The sequence below is a fragment of the Macrobrachium rosenbergii genome, chromosome 49 (assembly GCF_040412425.1).
Source record: "Macrobrachium rosenbergii isolate ZJJX-2024 chromosome 49, ASM4041242v1, whole genome shotgun sequence".
NCBI classification, from domain to species: Eukaryota; Metazoa; Arthropoda; class Malacostraca; order Decapoda; family Palaemonidae; genus Macrobrachium; species Macrobrachium rosenbergii.
In genome coordinates, this window is record NC_089789.1 from 23,367,627 (window position 1) to 23,395,224 (window position 27,598).

At 38.9% G+C, this 27,598-nt stretch overlaps 1 protein-coding gene across 24 annotated transcripts in view; it reads right to left on the reverse strand.

Annotated features, from left to right (window-relative positions):
- Positions 1-277: 277 nt before the first annotated feature.
- Positions 278-27,598, reverse strand: part of Tmem131 (Transmembrane protein 131) — a 480,545-nt gene continuing 453,224 nt past the window's right edge. For all 24 annotated transcript variants that reach the window (XM_067092914.1, XM_067092911.1, XM_067092907.1 and 21 more), the window contains 8 exons: positions 19,848-20,032; positions 17,364-17,595; positions 16,489-16,693; positions 15,124-16,337; positions 10,758-11,090; positions 10,338-10,541; positions 4,179-4,587; positions 278-1,697 (listed from right to left, as the gene is read on the reverse strand). In XM_067092914.1, coding sequence (XP_066949015.1) covers positions 1,333-1,697; positions 4,179-4,587; positions 10,338-10,541; positions 10,758-11,090; positions 15,124-16,337; positions 16,489-16,693; positions 17,364-17,595; positions 19,848-20,032 — 3,147 coding nt within the window. In that variant the 3' untranslated portion in view covers positions 278-1,332. The remainder of the gene's footprint in view (positions 1,698-4,178; positions 4,588-10,337; positions 10,542-10,757; positions 11,091-15,123; positions 16,338-16,488; positions 16,694-17,363; positions 17,596-19,847; positions 20,033-27,598) is intronic.

Here is a 27,598-nt window from a genome sequence, read left to right on the forward strand (position 1 = left end):
TTTCCAGCTGTGCTGAAGGTTTTCAGATATTTAATGACCTCGGGGTTGCATGTTAGGAAAAATACAAATTACTTTAAAATTTGTCATTTAACATGAAAAATTCAATATATGTCTATGTGTAATCTAAGCTAATTTTTGAATAGTTTAATAGAGTATTCACTTTTATTGAACACTTATGTGAACGCCACACTTGTAACAAAGGAGCTATGCGATACTCGTATAGATGGGAGCTATATATATGCTATATGCACAAGTCAAAAGGAAAATAAAATGCAAATACTCATTTCATTTTATTTGTCCATCGAAAAACACTCTTGGTATGTCTGACAACCTGCTCAGTCTCAAGAGAGCTCAAGACAAGCAGGACTCTAGAGTAGAAGTTTCCTTATCTGCGAGTGATCAAATACTGAGAGTGGGAGAACACACAATACTGGTTGGAGAACTTGGCTTTAAGTACAGTCAAAAGAAGGCACATTAAACATATTCCACCACTTGATGATAAAGCCTCCTACAATTTCCAAGTTTAAAATATCAGTAACAAGTGCCTGGTGTATTCCATTTTAACAAGAGCATGTCATCATTTTAACATAGGTGTAATATTGTAAAAAATTTATTAAACAGTGCTTTATTACTACATAATGCTTTCAAAGGTCTCCCACAAAGTTTGTTCATGAAAAAGATTGAGTACCCTCAGTTGACTGCACCTTTGCCACCGCAGAAATACTGACTACCAGGATGGGCTGAAGAACACAGACCTGTGAAATTATTGTTTTTCTTCACTTCAATTCTAGCCTTTTTTTAAAGGCTATTGCTTAATAGTATAAGCACATGAATAATTAAGAAACTTTTAAATTTTTAGTTCTACAATAAATGATTTCGTGATTCATTATAGCAATGGTGTGCACATAACCATCAGTGACTGCATTTGGCAAAATATCTATATATGGCACAAAGTAACAATTGAAATAAAATGTCTTCTAAACATGGTTTATGTCAAAACAACTGCATTTTGTTCTGATTAATCAAAACATTTTAAAATGACTAAAAAAAACTGCAGCTTTTTCATACTGAAAAAATCCTATCTAGCCTTGTCTTTACAAAAATATTTAGAGCTAAATAAAAACAAAAATAAAAAACCAAATGTAGCATACACTTCACTAAAAAAATAATTTCCTTTCTTTTTAACAAAAACTAAAATATACACTAAATACCATGATGATGGTAAAGTGCAATAAATTCTTTCTTTACTTCAAATAAATAACTCTCTGGGCATTTCCTGATGTGCCATGCACCAAAGATGGTATGGATGCTCCATTGTTGCACATCAAAAAATTAAATATCTTTTTTGGTTGAAGGTGCCCACATGTCACCAGGGTGGTTTGATGGATTAGACCATATGCTAACAGAACTAAAAGGATCAAATCCTAATCCTTTGGAGATTGCCCCACTAGCATCAATTCCAGACGATGGTTGCTGCTGTAGTGCGGCCCAAGGTGATGATGACTGGGAATGCTGGGTGGGCGAGCCTTCATTTGACGACCAGAAGAGAGGAGACCAAATACTAGGTAGCGAGTCCCAAAGGCTGGGTGTTGGTGCACTACCCGAGCCCATGTTCATTGTTTCATTACTGTAACCACTACCCTCTGGCCACAATGAACCACCTACTTGAGGATTGTTGTAATGTGACCAATCTTCTTCTGGAAGGTGAATGGAAGATTTAAAGGGATTGTGTTTTACAATCTTAATTAAATTTTGAAGGGAGCTATAAATCTAATATTAAAAACAGCTTGTGAAATTATGACTGTGGCCTGATGACTAGGTAATTTAAAGAGTAAAGTGAAGAACCAGACAATTTTAAAACATATCTTTAACTGCTTGCAAAAAGTATGCCTTTGAGTAAAAGATGGAGCAAATTAAAATGGTAAGATTAACTAGATCTGGAATTTCTGCCAGTGATTTTTAATACTGTAATTTTTTTATGCAATGCCACTATTTTACCCCAGGCTAACAGACAAATGAAAAAATGATGGTGAAGAGGGTAGTAGAGGCCTAACTATGTTGGAAGCAACAGCTTACCTCCTGAAGGTTGAAAAGTTTTAAGAGAAACACAGAAGCATGAACAGACTTCTACAACCCTACAGTGGAGGGAAAGAAATAATCACTGAGCCTTGTGATCTGAGGACTACAAATTTCCCTATAGTATATGTGAGAAGAGGTAGCATGATGTGTTAAAAGGCTACCTAACAGGAGGAAAAACTTTATGTGTATTGAGTCATTAAACAATGACAAGACAAAATATTTTTTTAAAAGACAGAGAAGCCACTTTTAACTGAGAATGTATCAAGAGAAGGGGTATGGGCAATGTCAGCTCATAAACAAATATCCCAACTAAATGTGACGGCAATATCTAAAACATGAAAAAATAAGACCACGAACTTCTGTAACTAAGTTGAAAAAATTATCTCCTTACACCTCAACATTTTAGCAGCAGATTAAGCAGTATGTACAATGAAATCTTTATGAGAGTTTAAAGAAACCTGGATACAGCATTTGGATATCCAAGTCCCTTCAAACTTCATAAAGATTACACTGTACTGACTCTATCCAAAATGATAATTCAAAATGAGAGATTCAACTACATCCTCATCAATGACAATCAAAGAATTGGTTCCATCTACTCTTGGAGCACTGAACTCTCACTAAATAGTTAGATCCTTATTCAGGAAGGCTGATAGATGGAGATGAAAGCAAAGAAACTGGAAGGCTGAACTGTCTGGAAAAGCATAAATAAGAAGAACCAATGGCATAAGATAATCCACAGCCCTGATTAATTAAATATCAGTGAGTTAAGAAATATAGCTACTGCCTTAAAGAAGCCATACTGATGATCCAAGCAGTTCCAAAGTGAAAGTTTTTTTAAAGTTCCAAACATTCACATGATAAAAGACCTCCTTAGGGAATAACTGAACTAAGACATAAATTCCTTGAAGAATCACTGAGGACTACAATCCAGACCAGATGCCAACTCCATCTATAAGATCCCAAATCCTACAACCCTTTGGAACAGAAAATATTACAGGTGGCTTAGAATTAACAGGAACATCGGAATTGCAGGGAGATGTACTTCTAAAAAACTAAATCCTGAGCAAGTGATCTTTTCACTAGACCATCCTCTAAACTTATCAGGATAGAAATAAGAAGGAAAGTTACAACTGGTAAGTCAAGAACTTTAGCAAAGACCAATAATTTTTGCTCAGTGGGTGAAGCCAAGTTAGATTTCTCATTAATAAAGAAGAAAACTCGCCAAGATAGATTTCTCATTATTAAAAGAAAGCTATTCTTCAAAGTACAGGAGTACAGTGACTTCAACACATTAGAGACAGTATGATTAGCAGCAGGACGACATGAACCTTATTAACAAAAGCTCAAGACCTCATTGACATTAGGTTTCATCTAACCAATCGACAATTCTGGGTGGTAACTAAAAATGCCTTAGCTGGCACCAGGTTGAAGTAATCGGTGGAAGTGAGGTGAAGGTTTTAGAGACAGATTGAAAAGTGATTCCTTGACCCAAAAAGGGAAGAAACTGTGCAGATGCAGTTACAATGGTATATTTCATCGTCATAACAATTCCCTATAGCAGCAAATTATCACCAGATGATATGAACAGGAGTAATGGAAAATGGAAGAGGATACAAGGCTGCAATATGTGAGTGAAGGAGAAGGCCTTTTCAATTTTTTAATCATTACCTAATCTATCCCCCTTATAAACATGCAGCTGCTGTGACTGTTCTATGATGACTATTTTAAGTTTACTCTGTATAATAAACCGTAAAAGTACAGTACTTAACCATGTGCATCCTTTAGGACTGCTGTACATAAACGCATCCCTTATACACTTTTTTCTGGTGTAAATTTTATGAAAAGATAAAGTGTACCTAAATTTGGTTAAGCTCAAGATGATTTATTCAAGGATATCAGTGTCAGAAAAAGTAATTTATTTCTTTATTAAGAGACACCTAGAATACCCATGAAGTCTTGGTACTTTTAATTACCCTTCATCTAGATACAATACTACTGTATATTTATATCTATGCTAATTTCCAAGTCAAAACCTATAGGTACAACAGGAAAGAATACAATCCTTCCTAAAATAAGAACAATATAGATCTACTGACCTGTTATTGAGCCTTGTTGTGTTGGATCATGTGACTGTGCCAGACCTGGTGGTGGTCTCAGAGGGGTAGGAGCCGTCAGCATTTTTGGATCCCATGAATGATTGCTATTACTAGCTGGCGATGCCGGAAGGGAACCACTTTCACCATACCCACTATAAAGACTTCGTGAATAGTTATCTTTCATCCGATGTGAGAAATTATTATCAGGAATGGTAAACAGAGAAGAATTGGCGATTGAAGTTGCTGAAGAACATGTCACGGGGCTTGAAATTCCATGCATACAGTTGCTGTTCATGCTGTTGGTGTTGTTGTTACCATTGCCATTAACTTTCTGTCCAATAACTCCCAAAGGTTTTTCTACTCTTTTCACTTCTGGTGGAACTTTAGCAAATGGAGTTACTTTTGCCTTCTGTAAAAAAAAAAAAATTTATGAGAAACATCCTTATTCATTCCTTAAGTTAATACTGTAATAAGAGCTTAATGAGAGGTATCAGTACAGTACTTTTGAAACTACAGTGTCATAAGTCCACTCAACAAGTTGGCTCAAATAATTCTTTGTTAAATGAGGGTTAAAAATTGATGCAAGAGAAAAACTCAAGTTAGATTGGGAAATGTGAAAAGAGCAAGGGTTATGGTTGGGAAGTAAAATAGGTAGTTCTGAAGGCAAACTACAGAAACCCTAATACAGCACTATCTCCTATGCCCTCCCAGCCCTCCACTCCCATCAGGTAGGCATTACTAACTTAAGTGATTGCAGTGTCCCTTCTGCCCTTAGCTGTGTCCCTTCTGCCCTTAGCTACACTTACTTTTTAGCCTTTTGTTTTATCTCCATTCCCACATCCTTTCTATTATGCAATTTCTAATTATTACTTCATAGTGACTGTGGAGTTTTCTCCCAGTGCTGTATCACCTTTGGATACTTAACTTCATCCCATTTACTTTCTGGGTCTGTTTGCATTGCTGTAAACCAATGTTAACCTTCTTTTCCCCTGTCTCAAACTCTGAATAGCTAAAAGTGCCCCAGTGTTTGGCTTTATTGCCTAAATTTCATCATTCATTCATTCACTGTGCTGTGAATACACTCAGGTAAGTATTCAGTTTCAGTATAAAATAACTGCATAATTGTAACAGTAATAGTCACATTACAGATTTGCCCAACATGACTATTGCCCTTCAATTTTCAAGTTGTCTTGAAGAAAACTAGATAAAATGAGTCATTCTACTATAGTATGACAAAACTCCCTGCCAACAGGGCAATTTCACTTATGAATGTATGCAGGTAGTTTGTAATTTAATATTTAGTCTTTTGTGAAAGCAAGGAACTCTGAATATTAATTATGATAACCAAGCACATGAAATTAATGATATTAACCCTTAAGGGACGGCATAATTTATCAATGTGCGGCACCCCAGACCGGGGAAACTTTGAGGTCGGCAAAATAAAAAAAAAAATCACATCAATGGAAAGAGAATGACACGTACATTCACACTGTATAAATAAAAAAATTCTAAAAAATTTTCCCTACCTTCCACGAGAAGTTGAAAATGACTATTTACAACCCCTTGTGGGCCTCATTTACAAGACAATCGTAAATTTTACCAACTTATATATGTTTTTTCTAATAAATAAATTTATTGTATTTTGTAAAATTATTATTACTGCTCACACAATATCAAAACAGATAAGAAATAAAAGCAGTAACAAATTATTGGCTTATTTGTTGTAAAATATTCACGTAAATTTACGAGAAGAAAGATTCAGTAACTTTTTTTTTACTTTTACATGCTTTTTCTAATATTTCTTTGCAATTTTCTTTGTAAAATTACATTTATAACCAACATACTATCACAACAGACAAAAACAAAAAACAACAGCAACCCCTTCGTATATTTACAAGCAAATTGACAAAAAGACTCGTGAGAGAGAGAGATGCAGTACTTTCCCCCTTGAAGACACAAGCATTAGTGATACTGACCTAACTCTCACGTCTGTATAAAAGTTGCCATTAGTGAATTTATAGCATATAGAAGTATTGGCACCTTTGTTTCGAATCATTATTACCATAACAATGGTGCGTAATTCTGCTTCACACTGAAGCTCAATCCATCCACCTCCCCAAACCTGTTTTACTTCACACTGAGGCTCAATCCGTCCCTTAAGGGTTAAAGCATAAAAACCAATCATTTAACATGAGATTATACATGGTATAAAATGAACACAAAAATAAACTTAGGCCTTTGCAATGTGGTGAAGTAATTATAAGCCAAAGTTCATTACATTTACTTTCCCATACGATGGTACCACTTACTAAGCAACTTGCTGTATATGATACTGGAAATTCTGTAAAATTCCTTTGGCTCCAGGTCCATTGCTTTCTTCTCTCTACTTTTCATCTATTACCTTAACTTAAATCATGATACAACCTCCACCTCTCATTTATGAAAAAATCCTTTGGGTGAGCTATGTGATAGTCTAGAAATATGAAGTTTTAACTAATTTATAAAAACTAATAACTAACTACATTTCCTTAGCCATAACCAACTGTAAAGCTAAACCTGAAAAATTGTGAACAGCAATTTGTATTTTTTATAGGCATTCTAACCAGAGCTTTTTATATAAGAGTATCATTAAGTGTGAACTGGAAACCAGTCAAAACTTTGTAACACTGTAGTTAACCAGGTGGTTAAACTGTGGAGATAGCAAGGTGAATGGGGGTGTATCCCTTCCTCACTAAACATTGCACTCACTCTTCCTTTGGCTATAGGGACTGCATGGGGTGGTCGATATGTGAAAGAATGTAAAAGGCTCTGGTTTGTATTTCTAATAAAAATATAAATTCCTATTCAAAATTTATTTGTTCCCATAGGAACACAGACCATTGCCTTTTATATAGAAGACTTACTCATTAGGAGGGAGGTCAGTCCCAACAACTGACTGGAGTTGAGTGTCACATCAGAATTGCACTGGTCTGAATTGCCTTGCAAGCTGGGGAAGTCATGACCCCTGTAGCCTTCTACCAAACTGGCAAAATGGTTGGACAGAGCAGTAGGACTCCTAGTTTTAGGTGTATCAGACAAGAAACTGACCTTGTCCTACACAGTGCTCTGGTGACTAAACAGCTTGATGGGCAGCCACCACAATTCCTGAAGAACAGTACCTGTTACCTGGAAACCAAAATGTTCTACTGAACAGTGAGGAATGGACCAAAGCCCTTGACTTAAAGATTCCTTACACAAGCAGAGAACTAACCTCCTCCTCATAGGATGTGGTAGTCCATTTGAGCCCTCCACAAAGCCCAAAGAAAAGAGTTCCTACACAACTCTTTCTTGCACTAACCTGTACTAATGAAAGAAGAAAAAGCGAGCTAGGCAAAGCAATGTCTCATCCAGATCTCCATCCCTACATCAAAGGGATAGCATCAAGAAAACTCTCAACCTCTCTGCAGATAGAGAGGAGTCTTGAGATTCTGCTACTACTCGGGAACAAAGGATAATGAGAGCGATCCCCAACCTATCAAAGGCTGAACAAGATATGGCTAACCAAATGACTTCCCCAAGTCCATGCTGAGGCAAGGTTAGAACAGTCTACGCTTAAAAACTGTCCCACATCGAATAGAGGGGCTTGAAAGGCATCCTGATAACTCTGTAATTAAAAAAAAAAACAACAAGGACTAATGACAGGGGACTGAAGCATCCTGGAAGAGAAAACTGTTCAGAACTCATCAGCATAAACAATTCCACTGAAAGGGAGACGTCTAACCCAATCAGTTATAAGTCTACAAAAAGCTAAACAATAGCTTTATGTCAGAAACTGACATGGACCCAACCGCGTAGGTAAATTCAAAGTGTCATAATTTTTAATTAAGATAACTGAAGTATCATTATTTCAAAACACAAACCCTGAAAGGGACCCCTCCAGAATACGAGTTTTCAGAAAAACTGGGTATCATGGCTGTATCTTTTACCATTATTGCTCCACAGATATGTTACGTCCCATTGCCCACCCACCCCCAACCACATCCCCTGAATGCCAAAAATCGATATCTGGATCTCCAGAATGGCAGGACGTATTTCGATGAAAAATTGGCATGATTAGAGACCATAGTAGGAAACCTCTAAAGCCAGAGTTTCATCCTGGTAGGTTGAATATTTCCAGTTATAAGGGGCCAAATTCAGGATTTTCGTGTACTCCAAGTGGCTGGGCTTTACTAACTGCCAACTGCCGTGGCAGTTGATACCAAAAAAGGAGAACAAGATTCTTCCCACCACTCCTTCAAATTCCACCTCCACACAGCAAGCAGCGCACACAAGAGGTGGGAGAGCTCAATGAACTCTCCCTGGAGAAGGATTTCTTGGACTGCGCATGCTCTGGAGAGTGTGAACATCTCAAGCATGGACATGGTGCATATTCTCTCCAAATACCTCCCGTTGAAGACTAGGAAGGAGAACCTTCCCTTCCGCCAGAGCAAACATGTTACACAAATAAGGCACGCAACTAGTGAACAGGTTGCACAAACTTGTGTGTGTGTGACCCTGAGGAATTGTGGTGAAAAGAGTTGCCCTGCCCACCTGCCTTCCAGCAATCATCCGAACATGGATAGGCCAAGTGAGCAAACTTCCCCAGACCCAACGCTAACCCAATCTGTGGACTGGGCATGCAACTGGCAAGCAGACTGCGCAAACCCCTCTCTGTGTGTGACCCCAAGGAGTTGTGGTGAGAAGGGATGTCTCATGCACCTGCCTCTCAACAACCATCCGGTGTGACCCTAAGCACTCAAGGAGAGATTAAGTGGGTGCAGACTTCAAGTCTTAAGTGAGCTGGTGCAAAGTGCCAACCCTAGCTAAGGTATGCTAATCACCACTGGTGATCATGCATCTCCCATCCTTCCCTGAGCAGAGAGAGCATGTGGAAGAAGCCTATCAAGATTTCATACACAATGTCTGGACTCCCCTACACCTATATGACTGGCTGAGGCAGGAACAGAAGACTAAGTTACACCTGTCAGAGGAATCTACAAAGGAAGGACCACTACATCAGGAAGATCCCCTTCCAATGCAGTGGTCAACAAAGCTGAGACAGCCATTACCATCAGGAACTACCTCAAGAGGAGGCTCAATTGTTAAGACAAAGCTGAGACAGCCATTACCATCAGGAACTACCTCAAGAGGAGGCTCAGTTGTTAAGGCCTTCTTTCCTCCATCAGGTTAGCTAAGAAGGCCAACTTCTGCAGATACTTTCATGAAAGAGGAAGCCTTTCAGACACCTGAAGCATCAACATCATTTGTATATATAAGTAAGGCAATGACACAGCTGCTGATGAAAACCATTCTTTTGAAGTTGCTACATCCCCTGCAAATCCCAGACAATACATTTCTAGCAGGAAGTCTATGGTAGGCAATTCCCTTACCAAAAATATATCTAGAGAGGGGGCATCAGTACAGGTGACATAACTTGCTCACAACGGCAGCTATGTCCCCACAACAACAACCATTTTATTTTAATTTTTTACCTATTCCATTTAAATAAAAAAGAAAGAAGTAAGGCATAATTAAACACAAAGGAGTGGCAATGGGCAAATAAATACTCATCTCCAATATCTAATTTCTCAATTACCTGTCAGAACAAAAGAGCACAGCATGTCTGTTCTCTACCACACTGAGCATGAAGGTTGGTTAGTGAAGGATACTGCCCAACTCATCCCCTATCACCAGCTGTTAACCAACTGGTTAACTACCCTGTTCCTACGCTCTGACAAGTTTCCAGCTTACACTGAAGATACTCCTATTTCAAAGGCAATGGTGTGCATTCCCATACGAACAAATTAATTACAGAAAAGGGCAATCATACTATTTTTTTTCCTTGAAAAAAACCAAAAGCTAAGGTTTTTCCAGTCCCAACATCCAACAAAACACTAATCCTTCCTTGTCTTTGAGGGTTGATTATTCAAGTTATTGGTTAAAAACTTCAAATATACTCATAATCCAAAGTGAAAGAACTTTTCTAATTAAACAGAGATACCCTATATTTTTTTATTTAAAAAAAAAATTAGTTCTTTTAAATAATACGGGTATCAACACTTAAATTCAAATTCTAAAGTGAATGCTGTACTGTACTTTTATTTTACCTTATTTACTGGCCTGTTACTACATTGTACATACTTGTTTATCTGTTCCCAGGACAATAGCAGAATATGAAGATTCACGAGGAGCTAGAGGTTGGGGCTGACTCTGAGGTTTGGGATGTGATGATGTGAAGCTTGGAGTTGATGCATCAGACAAATTATCAAGAGATGGCTGACGACCTTCCTCCCATGGAGTTGGGGAAGATCGCCCACTGCCAACACTTTCACTTGATTCTGTACTCTGCAAGGGAAAAGGTGGTCAAATAATTCCACATAATACTCCTGAATATCTTTACTGTACTTTTTTTTTTTTTTTTACAAATTTCATAGTTTATCTTAAATGTTTACTGTAGTTAGAAAATGTCTCTTAGTTTATTTTAAAATGACTAAAGTAGCAAGAAAATGTCTCTCTCAGATAGAATCAGTAAAATTAAGAAGAACTATGGGCAGTACTCACTTTCAGTGCATTAGTTCTGGAAGTTTTGTGGTTCTCCTTTTCTCGATCAGATTCTTTATGACGGACTGGCTTCAGAGTATATGGCAACTCTAAAGTATTAGGCTGAAATATATCCCCACCAAATGTGCGTCCACTTTGCATCTCCTTGCACCTTTTCAGTCCCTTTACCTTTGTACTAATTTCAAATCCTGCATCATCATTATTATTGTGCGAAATCTGAGTATTTTGAATATTACTATTTTTATTGGAATTTTTGGACTTAGATTTTTGCTTTTTCGATTTCCCGCCCTGACTTACAGATGTGACATCAGAAGATTTACTTGAAGGTGTATCCTGAAAAGAATGAAGATAATGAATTTATAAAATTCTTAGTGATGAATGGAACATTTGTTCTTGTTTTGGCAGGTTCTATGAATGTCAACCCTTAATATTAAAACATCTGTAGAACCCTCAACTTAAAAAGTGAAATTATTACTGTACTATGAAACTTAAGCCAATCACAAACCAAAGCATATAAGAGATCATCAGAAAGTTAATCATAAAGGGCACACAGTTTGTTGAATGAAATAGCGTTCAATCTTTGACTACCTTTAGAGTCACAGGATGCATGGAACCACTGAAGAACTTTAAAGAATAGGATGAAGTTGCAGAGAAGTTGTGCAACTTCTGGCAACATATGAGGTCAACAAAATTTGAGCATTTGCCCGGGCCCTAAAAGAGTTCAGAGGTCTGGTTAAACAAATCATTTATAACTAACTGTGCATAATAAGGTTAGGTATAAAAGAGCTGGTACAAACAACCAGCAATGAAAGAAAAAAACTTGTGTAGCTGAAGTGAGACATGACAGTGGAATTGGCATTCCAGACAAAGATAAAATGCCAGAAGTTGCAACACTGCAAGAAGAGTAAATTATTGTATATTTAAAGAAAGATTAATTATATTTGAGTGAACTAATCCTAAGAAGTGTGCAAACAGTTTATGTATCCCAAAAAAGAAAAAAAACACGTGGAAAACAAAGAATTCTGAGAGATTATCACATGTAGCGACAGAATTATCAAAACAGCAATTACTGTGCACTACTAAGAGGAGAATATGTTAAAACAAACAAGTCAGTCTGGGACATGGCTTGGGGGAGTGAAGTACTGTAATGCTGGAAGTCTGTTAATGCTTGAGAAGCCTAAAGAGGTTTGATTACATATAAATGTGGAAAGTTTTAACAGATTTCATTTTTACTCAAAGGATATATATATATATATATATATATATATATATATATATATATATATATATATATATATATATATATATATATATATATATATATATATATATATATATATATATATATATAAAAGAATTGACTTTCGTACAAATAAAGCAAGCCAAACATGTTCATCCCCAAGTACCGGGTTGATAGTGGTAGAAAGAAAGATGGAGAGGATGCCAAAAGAAATGGGAATGAAGTCCAAGAAGGAATATGGAGAAAAATTACAAGAAAATCTGAATACAAAAAGTGCAGGGTCTAAATCATTGGAGAAGGCACAATATGATAAGCAGCTAAAGTATGCAGTGTAATACCTTGGAAAAGATATACACATAACAAACTCGAGATGTACTGAAAACATTGCAGCAAAGAGGATGAGATAGGTCTAGAGGCAGAAGAGGATGAATGGAATCAAAATCTTAATACAAAAGATGAAAGAAAAAATGTTTGACAGCAAAATAATTGTGGAAAGACAGAATAGATGTTGAAGAAGATACATATATAAAGAATGAAAATTAAGATATGAACATAGAACAAAGTTGTGATAAAAATGATGCACACAGTGCTTTAAGGTTCTACTAAATGGGTATGAATATAGCGATATGGTGCAGGAACTTTTACAGAATGACATGGATTGTTAGGAAAGCTCAGAAGGTAATTAAAAATGGTAAAGCTCCAGGACCATGAAAATTAGCAGGTAATTAAAGGTTGACCGAGAGACATTCATTGGAGAGATCACTAGAATTTATAAAAAAAAATATCATGGAGATGTAATAAGCAGAATGGAGAATAAAAAGGATAATACAGCACTGAAGTAGAAAGCATAAGAAAGATTGGGGGAGAGTAAAAAGGAAGGTTAACTGAAACTTGAAACTGACCATACCTTACATGTTAAGGAGTAAACAAAACTGGGAACATATTACAATTTGAAAATTTCACTCATAATAATTACAAATACAGGTTGACCATTATTAATCAGGCAATCTCTAATCTGGTTCAATCACTAATCCGGCTCTAATTCAGCTAGTGTAATTTCAAATTTCCCAGGTCACTACACCAACTGCTTGTGTGCATACGTATGTACCCAAGGCACACGATTGCACTTATGGGTTATAAAAAAAATTTTAAAATTCAGCAAAATATAAATGAGAATATAAAATATAAATAAGAAAATCAAAGTAAAACAAAACAGGCTATAGGAAGTTCACCAACGCCAGTGAAAGAGTGTGTGGGTACGCACTTACTCTGCACACCCAATTGTGTTTATCTTTGGGGTTGTAAAATAAAAAATTAGACAATACAGTAAAAACATGAAAATAGCATAAAATATAATTTAAAAAATCACAAGTGTAACAGCACAAGCCAAAACAAGCTGTAGCAATTCACTGATGGCAGCAAATGAGTTTGTGCATGTGTACTTGTGCTACTCACACGACTGTATTTATCTTTTGGGTTGTAAAGATAAAAAATTGAGAAAATACAGTAAAAATATAAATGGGAATAGCATAAATTATAAATTTTTAAAATCATAAGCATAACACCATGAACCAAAGAAAGCTGTAGGAAGTTCACCAACGCCAGTAAATGAGTTTGTGTACGTACTTACCCTACACACACAACTGCATTTATCTTTTGGATTGTAAAAATAAAAAATGAGAAAATACAGCAAAAATATAAATGAGAATAGCATAAAACATAAATTTATAAAATCATAGGCGTAACAACACAAACCAAAACAAGCTGTAGCAAGTTCACTGACACCATCAAATGAGTGTGTGCGTACATAAGTACCCTATGCACACAACTGCATTTATCTTTTGGGTTGTAAAAATAAACAAATGAGAAAATACAGTAAAAATATACATGAGAATAGCATAAAATATAAATGCAGTAAAGAACTCATAAGCGTAACAACATGAACCAAAAAGAGCTGTAGCAAGTTCACCAACGCCAGCAAATGAGTGTGTGTATGTACGACTGCATTTATCATTGCGGTTGTAAAAATAAGAAATGAGAAAATTCGGTAAAAAATATAAATGAGAATAGCATAAAATATAAATTTAACAATCATAAGCATAACAACACAAACCAAAATAAATTGTAGCAAGTTTACCAACGCCAGCAAACGAGTGTGTGCGTAACATATGTACCCCTATGCACACGATTGCATTTATCTTTTGGGTTGTAAAAGTAAGAAATAATAAATTACATAAAAATCTAGAGAATAATGTAAAATATGAAAAAATTCCAAGATGCCTTCACCTCATGACATGTAAATGTACTTAGTTAGAAATTCCAGCTCTTCATTTTTGAAGCAGTAGTAATGAAATTTCTTGCATAAGTCAACAGAATTACCTGTACCCTTTACTTTGCCAGTCCTTCATTAAAATTTCAATTTTCATTTAATGTTTCTTTTCCTTATTAACTAACTTGAACTGATTTTCATGGTAAATTAAAAGTGGGATGAGATGGTTAACTGTGGGGTTAAGTATACACTGACCTAACCACACTGTAATCTGGCAAAATCACTAATCTGGCACCCTCCTTGTCTAAATGATGCTGGATTAGTGATGGTCAACCTGTACCTGATCCAAAAGGCAAACTTAGCAATACTCAGCAAAAGGTTCAGTTCACAGGAAAAAGAATGTCATGCAAAACTAATGCTCGGGGTTTGAAAAAACTGAATCTCTAATGTGACTGAAGTTATTCCAGTTTTGGACACATTTTTCTGGTGTTCTCCATATTCATTATTCATAACACAGCAAAAACAGACATTAGCAGTAAACATTCTTATATATTTATGGCATGCTAAGGTATACAGTATGTCTATCTTGCATATTGTATGAGTAGGAAAATATTAAAACGTTCAGTACTTGATTAGTTTTTCCCTTCTTTACACAATGAGCAAGTCATGCTTTAATGGTACATGACAATGATCTCAAGGTAATTATTAACAGAGAAAACTTTAATCACTGTACAAAAAAACTTTTTAAAACTACAGTCCAGCCATTATTTGTAAGAACTAAGCTGCAATACCCCAAGAAACCAAGCAGATACATACAAAGTCCATCAACATTTTATTAATGTATAAAGTATCCTTACCCGTTCACTGATAGACAGGTCATCAGTATTGGAACTTTCTGTTGTCGTAGATGAGGTTTCCTCTTCGTTATTTTGCTTCATACGCCGTCTTATTTTGGATTCAACATAATGTAAATCAGTTTCAGTGCCAACTGATTGCCTCTGAATAGAGGAATCTTCCTTATCAGAGGTACTTGTTCTTTTAGTATTTGATAATTCACAGGTTTCAGACCCACTTTCCTTTTTACCCACTGCTCTTGAAAAAAAGCTTGTCCAAGACATAGACTCTGAGCTCTTTGTATTGACTTTTGTTGAGTTTCCTTTGCTTTTATTTTTTATCTGATTATGAACAGTAAAGTTATCAGATATATTAAGAGCGTCTCCTGAATTCGAACTGGACTTAAATTCTGATTGTTTCGGATACTTTGGTTTTGTACTTGAATTAGCCAACTGATTGTTGCTTACTTTTTTAGAGGGAGTAGGCCCTGAGCAAGACTTTCGGCCATTAGCCATCATTTCACTTACAGGCAATATCGACGGGATTTTCTTATTATTGTTCGAAGTTCCAAGTGACATATTAACTTTCTCTATTTGGGCATGGCCATTTGCACATCCATTTTTTAATATTGTTATGCCTTTTGAATCTGTATGACCTATGGTCCTTAAATCAAATACCTTTGATTTGTCAAAACTGGGGGCATGTCCATTTGATGGTATTGATGTAGTCATTGCTATCAGTGTGCTCTTGAGGATATGGTCTGCTTCCAAAGCAGATAAGATGATAGCACCTATAAGCATAGCTACCATCAATGGCAAAACTGCATAGTAAAGTAGTGGTTCCCACGAAGGTCTTGGAACAGCAGAGCCACACTTAGCTAAGAGATCAGTAGGAACAGTTGCTACCAAAGAATACTCTACTCTTCCAGGCTCATCATCTCTTCTCCAAGGTTGTACCTCTTCTGAGCTATCCACCAACCCCAAATTTGTGTGAATGACTAGCCTCTGTTGTACCTTTGAAAGTGTAAAGTCAGGGGTAAATGCTATATCCACTTTGTGACTAGCATTAGGGGCCAATTCAAATCCTTCGCAATTCAGGACTTTAAAACCATAGCCTTCACAAGGCAAGTCATTTATATTAAAGCCCCACACCTGGACGGGCAGCTCCCCAGTGTTACGAGCAGTGAATGACCGCTTCACTGTGAAGTTAGGCTGATAGTACTTTGAGCTTCTTGAATCTGGAAAAATTAAGAACATTTCACTTTCTCTTTAAACCTAGAAACTACCTGGATAAACAATTTTTATTTTTATTTTGGAATTAACTTAATACTTTGTACAGAAAGCTCAAATTAAAATTGAATGAACTTATAATTAATGCATGAAACTTACTATCACAGTCTTTTAAATGTTTGGGCCCAATGTTAAAGTTGAGAGGGTGTGATGAGCCTGGTTTACGACTGCCAAACTTCAAAAAGCCTCTTCCTCCACGACCTTGTACTAGCATGGCATCTATCACAGTTAGGTTATTTCGAACCAGTAAAACAGATGAATGCATTTTATCATCCGGGGGAGTGAAGGAAAGTCTAACTTTAACCTAAAATAAGAAGAGGAGAAATTTAACAAAACAATAACAAGAGTACAATAATTTACATCTGTAAATAAAATAAAGTACAGTAATCCCCCCGTATTCGCGGGGGATGTGTACCGCACCTCCTGCAAATAGCTAAAATATGTGCATACTTACAACTCCTCTATCTAAAAACACTTAGAACTGCCTATTCTGATAGTTTAAACAAAGACAAACCCTCTAAAAATGCTTATACCTGAGTATTTTAATAGTTTTATCACAAAAAGTGCATTTAGTCATGAAAATATGAAAATACAGTAATTAGTGAATATTTCTCGGTGAAAAATACCGTGAATGGGCGAATTTTCCATGAATAATGGGTAGATACGTTCCACAGAGAAATCCGCGAATACGTGATTCCGCGAATCCTGAGAACGCGAATAAGGGGGGTTTACTGTACTTCCACAATTTTACTCATTATAATGTTCATGTTACTCAAATGCCTTTGAATATTGCACAGTACTGCTAAAATACATATCATCAAAGGAAGTTGACATAAGGCCTACATTACACTTATCAAAAGGTGAATATCACACTGTATTCTCCTTGGGTTTTGAAAACTGTGACCAGCACACAAGATAATAAACATGTTAACCTACAATGAAGACCATGGAAAAATGTAGCTGGCAGCCTTTACCTTGACTCCTGGTTCCAGTATTAAAGCAATGCTGTCCTTGGATACACGTGTTTTGAACTGCTCTTCCAGAGTCCGACGATGCTGTGCCACACCACTAGTTATTTCAGGAGCAGGTGGTGGCATCCTGCCCCCTCTTGCTGCAGTGCTAACACTATCAGCATCTATGAGGGTGAACACGTCACTCTGACTACTACTGCTATCCTCACTCAATACTGCATGCCCCTTGGGTAACCTTCATAACAGAAAATTAAATTTGTCAAGAGTGCTTCTCTCTCAAGAAAAATTTTTTTAGATAAAACCAGTCTGTCAGTCATCAAATACTTGAACACTACTTTTAAACCACAATTCTGTTAATATTAATAGGTGATAATTCAGTTACATAGCCTAATAACAAAGAGTACCTGGTATATTTTTAGTAAATGAATACTTTGCCATTTATTGCACAATACATAAATAATAGAACAGAATACAGTACAGTATAGAATTTAGGCCAAAGGACAAGTGCTCGGACCTATGAGGTCATTCACGCTGAAAGGGAAATTGACAGTAAGAAGCTTTGAAAGGCATAAAAGGAGGGAAACCTCACATTTGCAGTGTGAAACAATTGTTAGAGAGGGTGGAAAGTCTGATGGATGAGAGAATATGAACGGAGGTACACATAATACACATAATTCCCAACTTTTAGTGGTACTGTATTGTTAACATTGTCTGAAGATTTTAAAGGAAAATAGCATTATTTCCAATTCTGCAGCTTGTCTGGCAAGGTTCCTGAACTTCATGAATTCTTGGTTTATATTTAGATAGATAGCATTCGGGCCCCCTATACTTATATGCAAAATGTTTTGTAGGGCAATTCTACATCTAAACACCCATTCATTCTTGTAATCCTCTTCTTAAGTGAAAATACAGGTCAGATTTAAAAAATAATATAAGCACTGCTAACTTCTCTTTCTCAACCAACAGTAAAACTTTAGGAAAAGATGAATACAAAGGTCCTTAAATTTATGGAAAAGATGGATACAGAAGTCCTTAAAAAATAATATAAGCACTGCTAATTTCTGTTTCTCAATCAGCAGTAATGTAACTTTCATTCATCTACCATTCACTCTGAAAAACTGGGCTCCAGTAAAACTTAAGGAAAAGATGAATACAAAGGTCCTTAAATTTATGGAAAAGATGGATACAATGGTCCTTAAATTCAAAGTAATTCAAGATGTAACAAGATGAACTTTAATCAGTGAGTAAAACAGGCCAAAAATTGATAAACAGTTCTAACAGAACACTTAATAAAATTTCAACTAGTAATAGCCAAAAGAATTCATATTTCAACAGGGGATAAAAAGTGGAGAAGGGAAGCTAGGTTACCAGACAAAATGGAACGAGGGTTATGAAAATGGTAGAAAGCAATGCAGCTGGAGAGGCACAAAACAGTAAGTGCAGATGGAGATATCACTAAAAAGAGTTTCTGAAGACTCCACTTTGAAACCCTTTTTCTATATTCTTATTATACCCATAAAACCCTGAGCTAAATTAATTTTTTTAAATCTCAATTTTGGAAAGAAAGAAGATTATTAGGGCATTTTGTTTCATTCTAGGACAAGAATGCGTGTATTTACAACTTCTTGCATCAGGCAACACTGATTTCGTTGAGTGCCACAGGTTTTGCATCATTACGTTTCCAATTTTTTGCAAATTTTTAACCTCGTATGGTGTTAGACAATTGTAAACCATTTAATTATCTATATTGTGCAGTTGTATGCTTAGATGCAGCAGAAGTCTTTGTAGTTAATAATGCATACATGTGTTTGTGTGTGGAAACTCAATCTCTCTGTCTGGCTATTATCTGACTGGTTAGAGCTGTACCCTGCAATAGTAATAAAAGCCATTTTTATAGCATAATCCTGATCCAAACAGCTATACTTTTCATTACATCTATCCTTTAAATTATTAACATATATTCTACATTAGAGGGTGAACATTTTGGTTATATTATTGAAAAACATTCTTTTATTTATTTTTCTTTTTACCAATTAACAGTTCTGCAGAGCTCATGTCAACCCATTTTAATGTAGTAAGGTATACTGTATATCAGGAAGTGAATATTATTACAAAAATTAATAAACCAAAAACAAAAAATTTCATAATTTCCAAAGTGTTTATGCATAATTTAACATATAAAAATAAATGCCTATCACATAATGCTTGGTTGAAATAACCGATTCTGGACAGAGTAAAGCCCTTTTCTCATATTCTAATCTCTACAAAAAATTAAAATTTACAGTCAAATGTTTTTATAATAGGATTCTTTCAAATTACTTCTGGTAAAGTCTACATCAGTGTACATCATTCCCTAAGAATGATAAGTACACTGATATAACTGGCTTATGAACTGCTATTATTGTGCAGCTTCTATAGTACATAGTAAGTAGTAACTCTGCAATCCAGGTTCTCCTTGCCTACATTTGCAACATAAAACAAACTTACTGGTCTTGTATGATAGAGCGAAGCTGTTGTGTCGCTGGATAGTGGTGAAGCAAAAGAATTTGTGCTACCACTGGCAAACTGCTTGGGTTCTCGACAAACACCTCACGTATGCTGGTGTTTACCACTTGTGTTAAGGGGAAGATCAAGTGTGACGGAGAGGTCAAACTTGGCCATTTCAATGAAGCCTATGAAATTGAATTGAGTATAAGAGTAAGTTACAGATTTTATACTTTATACATACATTTTTATATTTAGAAAACATTAAATATTTCACTACCTAATATCCAGTATAAAATTGGGTATTCCAGTCTCAAAATTTTAAGGCATGGATATTTTGGAAGTGGAATATAAAATTTGGGCCAATGGCCAAGTGCTGGGACCTATGAGGTCATTCAGCACTGAAAGGAAAATTAAAAGCAAAGGAGGTTTGAAAGATATAAAAGGAGGAAAACCTTGCATTTCCACTATGAAACAACTGTTAGGAGAGAATGGAAAGTACAATGAAATTAAGAGATGAATGTAGCAACAGTAAAACGAATGAAAGGGGTTGAGACAGGGGCCAAAGGGACACTGCAAAGAACCTTTAGTAATGCCTACAGTACACCACGAGGTGCACATACGGCACTACCCCGCTATGGGAGGGATGGATATTTTACTGTACTTCTTTCAGCTGATTTTCCGTTTTACATTAAGGTTATCCTGTTCCATAAAAGACTGTTAACAATTTTATGACATTTTTGTGTTCTCTAAATGAATAAGTGCACATCTGGAATAATAATATTGAAGCAAACAATTATTTACATATTTCTATTAGTAGAGTGAAAAATGCACCAAGACTGTAACTCCCATTGTCTTCTTACCAACTGGCTGAGTGTACCAAAGTAATAATAAGAGAGAAAAACTAATTCAAGGGAAACACTGTATATTGTGCAATGCGAAAGAGACCCAAATTTATAAAAATTTTCAACATGATTATCCCATCATCTTACAGTGCCATACCAATTTTATCACTCTTTGGTTTCACATGAAAGTTTTACATATAGCTAATTTACAGAAGTTAGTGATTTTCCAATATCTTGTCAGTGAGCAGCATTAAGCATGAAACATAGTTTAAAACAGTAAATAACATTTTCTTAATTAATCATAGTGTTTCTTAAACCATTAGAATATTAAATATTCCCTATGATACTAAACCTGAAAGAATGAACCCAGTAAATCTAAATGAAGCTCGATGGTCTTCAAAGATTTATCTTTAAACTGCCATTAAAGCCACTTTTATTTTTTATGTGCATTTTTGATAGCATAGCCACTGTTCATCCTCAAAGGAGTTACATTCTCATGTCCCCCCCACCACCTGCTGGCTCCAGAAGACAGACCAACCAATTACAAAGAATTCTCTTATAGTTGGTTTCTGCCGTTATAGTTTTTGTTTGCACGGTGATAGAATATAAAGGACTCAGGACGGGAGGGCTCTTATCTCCCGTTCTACAATGACTGCCTTGGCTCCCTATTTTCCATTTGCATGTGGCATTAGTGTATGTTGGCCATCTTCCCCATTACACTCTGGTCTGTCCATGAGTACTAATCCCTAGGTTCTGCTCCAGAAATTGTGTTTAACTAGGCATTTTTCAATCATCATTACACCACACAAGCTAATACATAGTTTTAAGACCAAGTGAAAAGTTTTAGTTCCTTAAAATTTTAATGGGTAGGCTTATATTTGTTTAAATTGGGAGCCAGTAGGCTGCTTGCAAGGCAGGAAGTAGGAGTAGATCACTAGGCTATGCTGTAATTGCTGTGCAGTTTTTCTTGTTTGACAAAGTGATAATTAGCATTAAGGGAAAATATTAGGCAATTTTGTTATTGAAACTCATTATTCAATGACTTTTTTAACAATGATAGATAATTTGAGGTTACCTACAGAGTAAATCAGGTTAGCCTAACTTCTTGTCTATGAAACAGATGTGATCGTAGTTCCCAATTGTGGCTGACTTATGAGCCTTGGTGTTTACTAAAGGCCAGTATTTCCTTTGTAGTATTTTATAATCAAACTACAGTAAACGGCTTTTGTGATGTTGACAGTTCCCCAGCTATCCTTAATATCGGGGTTCTTTTCAAGTGTTAAAGGAAATACATTCATATGGATCTACTTCCGCCGGTAGTGACGTCACAAGTTGAGAAAATTGTTCTGAAGCTTGTCTTTTTTCCTAAGGGAATACAAAGGTACTTTATCATAATGGTGAGCTCTGCCAAACAATTTAAAACCTCAGAGATACTGATTTTATATATTTCTGAGTCCAGTCCTGTCAGCCGGTGAAATTCCATTACAGCACGAATTTCTAGGTATAACCTTGCTAGATATACCAGAGAAAAAGAGCTTTCAGGAAAGCTGGGTTACTACCCCAGTCGAGCGTCTTCTAGGAAGACGCGGTATAAGGAGGGGTGAGTGAATACCACTACCACGGAAACCTACTCGAAAGATCTCTCCTATCAAAACCCCGAACAGAGCGGTGAGCCGTTACAGCCCCCACACCAAACACCCGCCAGGACGGCGACACCAGCGCCACCTACCTCATTCCATTTTCTAGCACGTGAAATCGCTGTTTCTTTGTGTGCTCGTCTCCATTATTTTGGATTTTCTGCTTTCATGCGATGGCTACTATCGAGCAGCTTTACCATTTCCAAGTTAAGTACCATCTTCTTGTGGGGTTTTGTTCTATTTTTTGGCTGTTACGGTCTCGTATTTTCATAAATATTGAGATCTTATTATGTCGCTGGACATGTGTCCCCCGCCAGCCATAGTTCGGCGATCATGCTGAGGCTCATTTTCTGTTCTTTTCAGTTGGAGTTGTCTCCTCACCGTTATAGATAGATTTTGCCCTTGGTTCCCCTTCCTGGTGGTTCCTTGCGGTGGCTCCCCCTTATGAATTACGTTCAATTGGCCTACGGGCCTTGTGGGAGTGATGCCCTCTAGGTTCCCCTCCAGGTTGGGTTCCTGTTATTTTGGTCTTACTAGGCTAATTAATTTTTGCTTGAAGATGGTGCTCTCTTTTAGTTTTATTTTTATTATTTTATTGGGTGGTTTACTCCTGGTGCTGGCGGGCAGCCTCAGATCTAACCGCTTCCCCGTGGTAGGCTACGCTCTCTGTTGAGCACATTTTAGTTTTTATGAGTGATGGTTATTTTGTGGAGTAGGCTTGTTTGCTTCCATCCCTTGCCCTGGGTGGGAGTTCAGGTTGAGGGAGTTTTGTTGCGTTTCCTCCGGGATCGTTTTTCGGTGGGCAGAGTGAGCCCTTAGTTCTCTTCCTCCATTTGGGGAATCGAGTTCTTGGGATGTGTTTCCTCTAGGCTAGTCGCCCCTTGCCCGCCATTCTCGATCCTGGTTGGTTCTCAGCACAAAATTTCTCTCCCCTGTTGCTTCCTCCTCCCTTCTGCCCTCCTTTTCCCAGCCTATATTAAGGTTAGGTCCATATTAGGCTTCGCCTGGTAGAAGTCGGGCTTCGGGTTGCGTTGCTTCCAGTCATACTACCCTTCCAAGATTCATTGTCTGGGAGGTATGGTGCAGTTGAGCCGGGTGAGCTTCTCCCGTCTCCTGTTCCTTCCTGGTAGCCTACTCCTCCTCCTTCCCCCCCCCCCTCCTCCTCTCCAGCCTTGCTCTACTCGTGCGGGTGACGCTAGATGGCGTTTTCTCCAGTTCAGGGACTTCTCCTGTTGGTTGAGGGATTCGCTCCTCCCATATCGTCCCCTAGCATCGCTGTATTGGGGTTGGTGGTTTGTTTACTTTCGAACGTGTTCGAGTCACTATCCATTACTTTCCCTCCCGCCGGGTTACGTTGATACGGTAACAATATTGCTTCAGCCTATGTTATGAACATATGAGCATTTTACCCGCCTTGTTTCTCCGGAGGAAGTAAGGGCGGAAGGTTGTTCATTTTATAGAGGAGCGGATCCTTCCGTCCTCTTGAGTTCTTACCATCACTTATTACTGTTATTATTTTTGTTTTTGTTTTTAGATAAGAGTCTGTTTATCTACAGGAGTACTCTCCTTAATTCATTATATATATTATATAAGTGAGTCCGGTCCTATACCAGGGCTCCGCCATTATTTTACTGGCAGCCCTTTGGTTAGTTCCTGGTCTCTCTTTCTTCATTCCCCGGAGTACTCCGGGGTCTGAAAACCTTACCTTCCACTCTATGTAATTTAGAGCTTATTGGCCCAGTTTATGATTAGGGAGTTCTTCTCCGCGGAGTATTCCGGTTGCAGTTGAGTTTCCCGGCCTCGCCAGCTTTAGTTTGCTTAGGTGGGAGGTTCATGTACTTTTCTACTTACAGACTGTTCGCTGTGAGGAGCAGGGTGCACCGCCTCCCTCCAACAACCTTACGGTCACGTGGTTGCGGACCCACGCTGGTTGTGCGTCCGACTGGATGACCTGGTTGTCTGGCACCCTGATGGTTGTGAGGTTTGCTTCGCTCTCTGCACAACTGTCCAGGATGAGTCGGTAAGTAACAGTCTTTACATTACTCCTGCTTTATGCCCTCATATTATATATGGTATATTGTTTATGAGGTTCCCGGAATGGTTTTCGTTCTTAGCTAATTGTTGGTTTTCTTACAGGCGGACGAAGCTTCCAAGAAGTCTGCCTTGGAATCCCTCCGGGCCTGGGTGGCTGGGTTTGGCAGGAACGTTCGTCGGGGAAGCCCCACGTCCCGACGCCAGGTTGAGGGACTTGCTCTACCGCGCACGGGTGGCGGCCGGAGTGCCTGAAGACCTTGCCACTATCATCCAGCAAATCCGGGGATGAGACCCAGCCACCCCAAGCGGATATCCTCACGCTGAGGTCTCGGAGGACGAGCCTCTCCATGGATCTCAACCTGGAACTAATGAACATAGAGCAGGACCAGGTGGTAAGTGGTGAGGTAGAGGTTGTTGGGGCGGGCCCCCTTTATTTGACTCCCTGCTTCATCCATATCTTCTTTCGCAGGTTTTGTGAAGTCTTCTCTCCTTGGGTGATAGAGCTCCGTCTGCTATCCCCAAGTTGAAGTTGAAGACTTCATGGAAGGCGAAGGGCACAAGTCCTCGACTTCCAAGAAGGCACGCCCTTCCCCGTCGAAAATCTAAGGTTTCAGGACCTGTAGCCTCCGGGAGCAAGTCTGGTTCCTCCAGCAAAGGCGCGAGTAAGAGGGTTGCAAAACCAAGCCCTCTCGCCAACCTGCTTTCGACGCAGAGGCCTTTGCCAATCAGCTCTATAAGCGATTTTTACGGAGGACCTGGATTCGAGATTTAACAAAATCTCCGAGAAGTTGGCCAGTCATGATAACATACTGGCGGGAATGGCTCACCCACCCCCAGCCGAACCACAGTATGTTATCCCCGACACTGCGGACCTCCCGCTGCTCGATGTCGGTAACCCTTGGCGATTTGCACTCCGGGCCATCCAACATGATGGCAAACTGACACTTTGATGGTCTTGGCACGAGACGGTTGGAGGAATTGGAGTTCTTCCCCCCCGATCTCCCTGCCCCCTTACCCAGGCTTCGTGAGGCTTACGGAGGAAGCTTGATTCGGTCAGACAAGGTTCCTAGGGAGACTGTCATCGCACCTAGGGACCAAGCTCAGTCGGCTCTTCCTGCGCACTCTGACGGAGTGGCAGGCAGACAATCTTACGGTTGACTCCTTTCAAGGGCAACTTTACCATGTTTGCCCTGGGAGACAACCTACCCACCCCTGCTTTGGACAAAGTCGCTCTGGCTACGGCCCGAGCGTGCTTTCGATGGTAATCCGTTACCACAGCTAAGGGAGACAGACCCTACTTCCTGGTATTCCCAGGAAGTAATGAGTTCTGGTTAGACGCCCGTCCACTTTCACGGTCGGGAAGCTGGACCCCTTCTGCGCTTCCACGCAATTCAGTGAGCAGCTCCCAAGCTGCCGGAAGCTCTTTTGAAAGCGGAGTTTGATGCTCGCTGTTAGCCCGGTCCTTGAACTCCGTATGCCTTACTGAAGCTACTGCCGCCTCCTGCCGGGACGAGCCTTTCTTCCAAGTTTTGGCTAAATCCTTGCTGGCAGGCTTCCAGTCTGACTTATTTGAATTTATCATGGCCAGACTGGAATGTAGGAAGTTCATCTTTGCCGATGCGACTATCCGCCACGAGCCTAACAAGCTCGTGAAAAGCTCGATCTGGGGACCCAACCTCTTCCCTGAAGAGGAGGTCACGAATGTTATGGCCGAGGCTACACGGGCCAACCAGAGTCTTATTCTCGCTGGGGCATTTCGCCTATAAGCGTAAGACCCCAGAATCGGCCGCCCCAATCGAGAGGAGGTAAACGCTTCAGGAGGCATAAGAGGCCCCACCATCAGGCGGTAGTCCAAGCCGCCCCGGTCTCGGCAGTAGCGCAGCCTTCTACTTCCAAGGCTCACCCCAACAGTATGTGCTGGTCCAACCAGCTGCACCTCCTATGTGGCTCACCGGCGCACAACCCCACATATGAGGGCCGTGGTTACTTTCACGGCCTTAATAGGGTTGCAAGGGGAGGAAGAGGCAAAGCCCCTCATAGAGGGAAGCCCAACACCACCCCAAGGGGAAGACCTGGACGTGGTAGGGGAATAAACCCGCTCCCTCCCACTGAGAGAACACAGGTAGGCGGTCGCCTGTTTTGGTTCAGGGACCAATGGACCTTCAGCCCTTGGGCACACAGCATTGTGTCCAAAGGACTAGGATGGAGCTGGATCAAAACCCTCCTCCTCTAACCAGGTTTTACCAGCCACCCACATCAATCCTAAAGGATTATAGACAGAATTGCTCAACAAACGAGCAATAAAGAAAGTAAGGCACCTAAAGTTTCAAGGCAGGTTATTCACTGTTCCCAAAAAGACTCCGATCAGCAAAGAGTGATCCTGGATCTGTCGCGTCTAAATCTCTACATAAAATGCGACAAATTTCGAATGCTTACGTAGCTCAAAACGGACTCTACTTCCGGCTGTGGAGCCGTCACCACCTCTATCGATCTTTCAGACGCTTATTATCACGTCCCCAAAAGCTGAACTTCTCTCAGTTCCTCGGTTTCAGACTCGAAATCAAGCCTACTCCTTCAGGGTCATGCCCTTCGGTCTGAACATTGCGCCCAGGATATTCACAAAGCTGGCGGACACGGTAGTACAACAACTCGTCTCAAGGGATATCCCTAGCAGCATATTTGGACGATTGGATAATTTGGGCACCAACAGTTCGAGTGTCAGAAAGCTACGTCCATAGTCATCAATTTCCTGGAGTCGCTGGGTTTTCAACTGAACAGAGAGAAGTCCCGCCTGACTCGAGTCCCGGTTTCAGTGGTTGGGTCTCCAGTGGGATCTGTCATCTCACACGCTGTCCCTTCCGCCTCCCAAGAGGAAAGAGATAGCATCTCTCACCAGGAGATTCCTCAAAAATCCATCAGCATCCCTTCCCCAAGAAAGGGTCCTTGGATCTCTTCAGTTTGCCTCAGTGACAGACCTGCTATTAAAAGCGAAATTAAAAGACATAAACAGAGTGTGGCGGAGTCGAGCCAATGTCAAGCTCAGAGACAAGGTCTCTCCATTCCTCAAATCTTAAAGACAAGATTGCGACCTTGACCTCGGTCAGAGGCCTGTCCAATACAGTTCCGCTTCAATTTCCCCCTCCGGCACTAGTTGTTCACACAGACGCTTCCCTAAGCGGCTGGGGGATATTCACCAAAACAAAAAGTACAAGGAACGTGGTCCACAATGTTTCAGCAG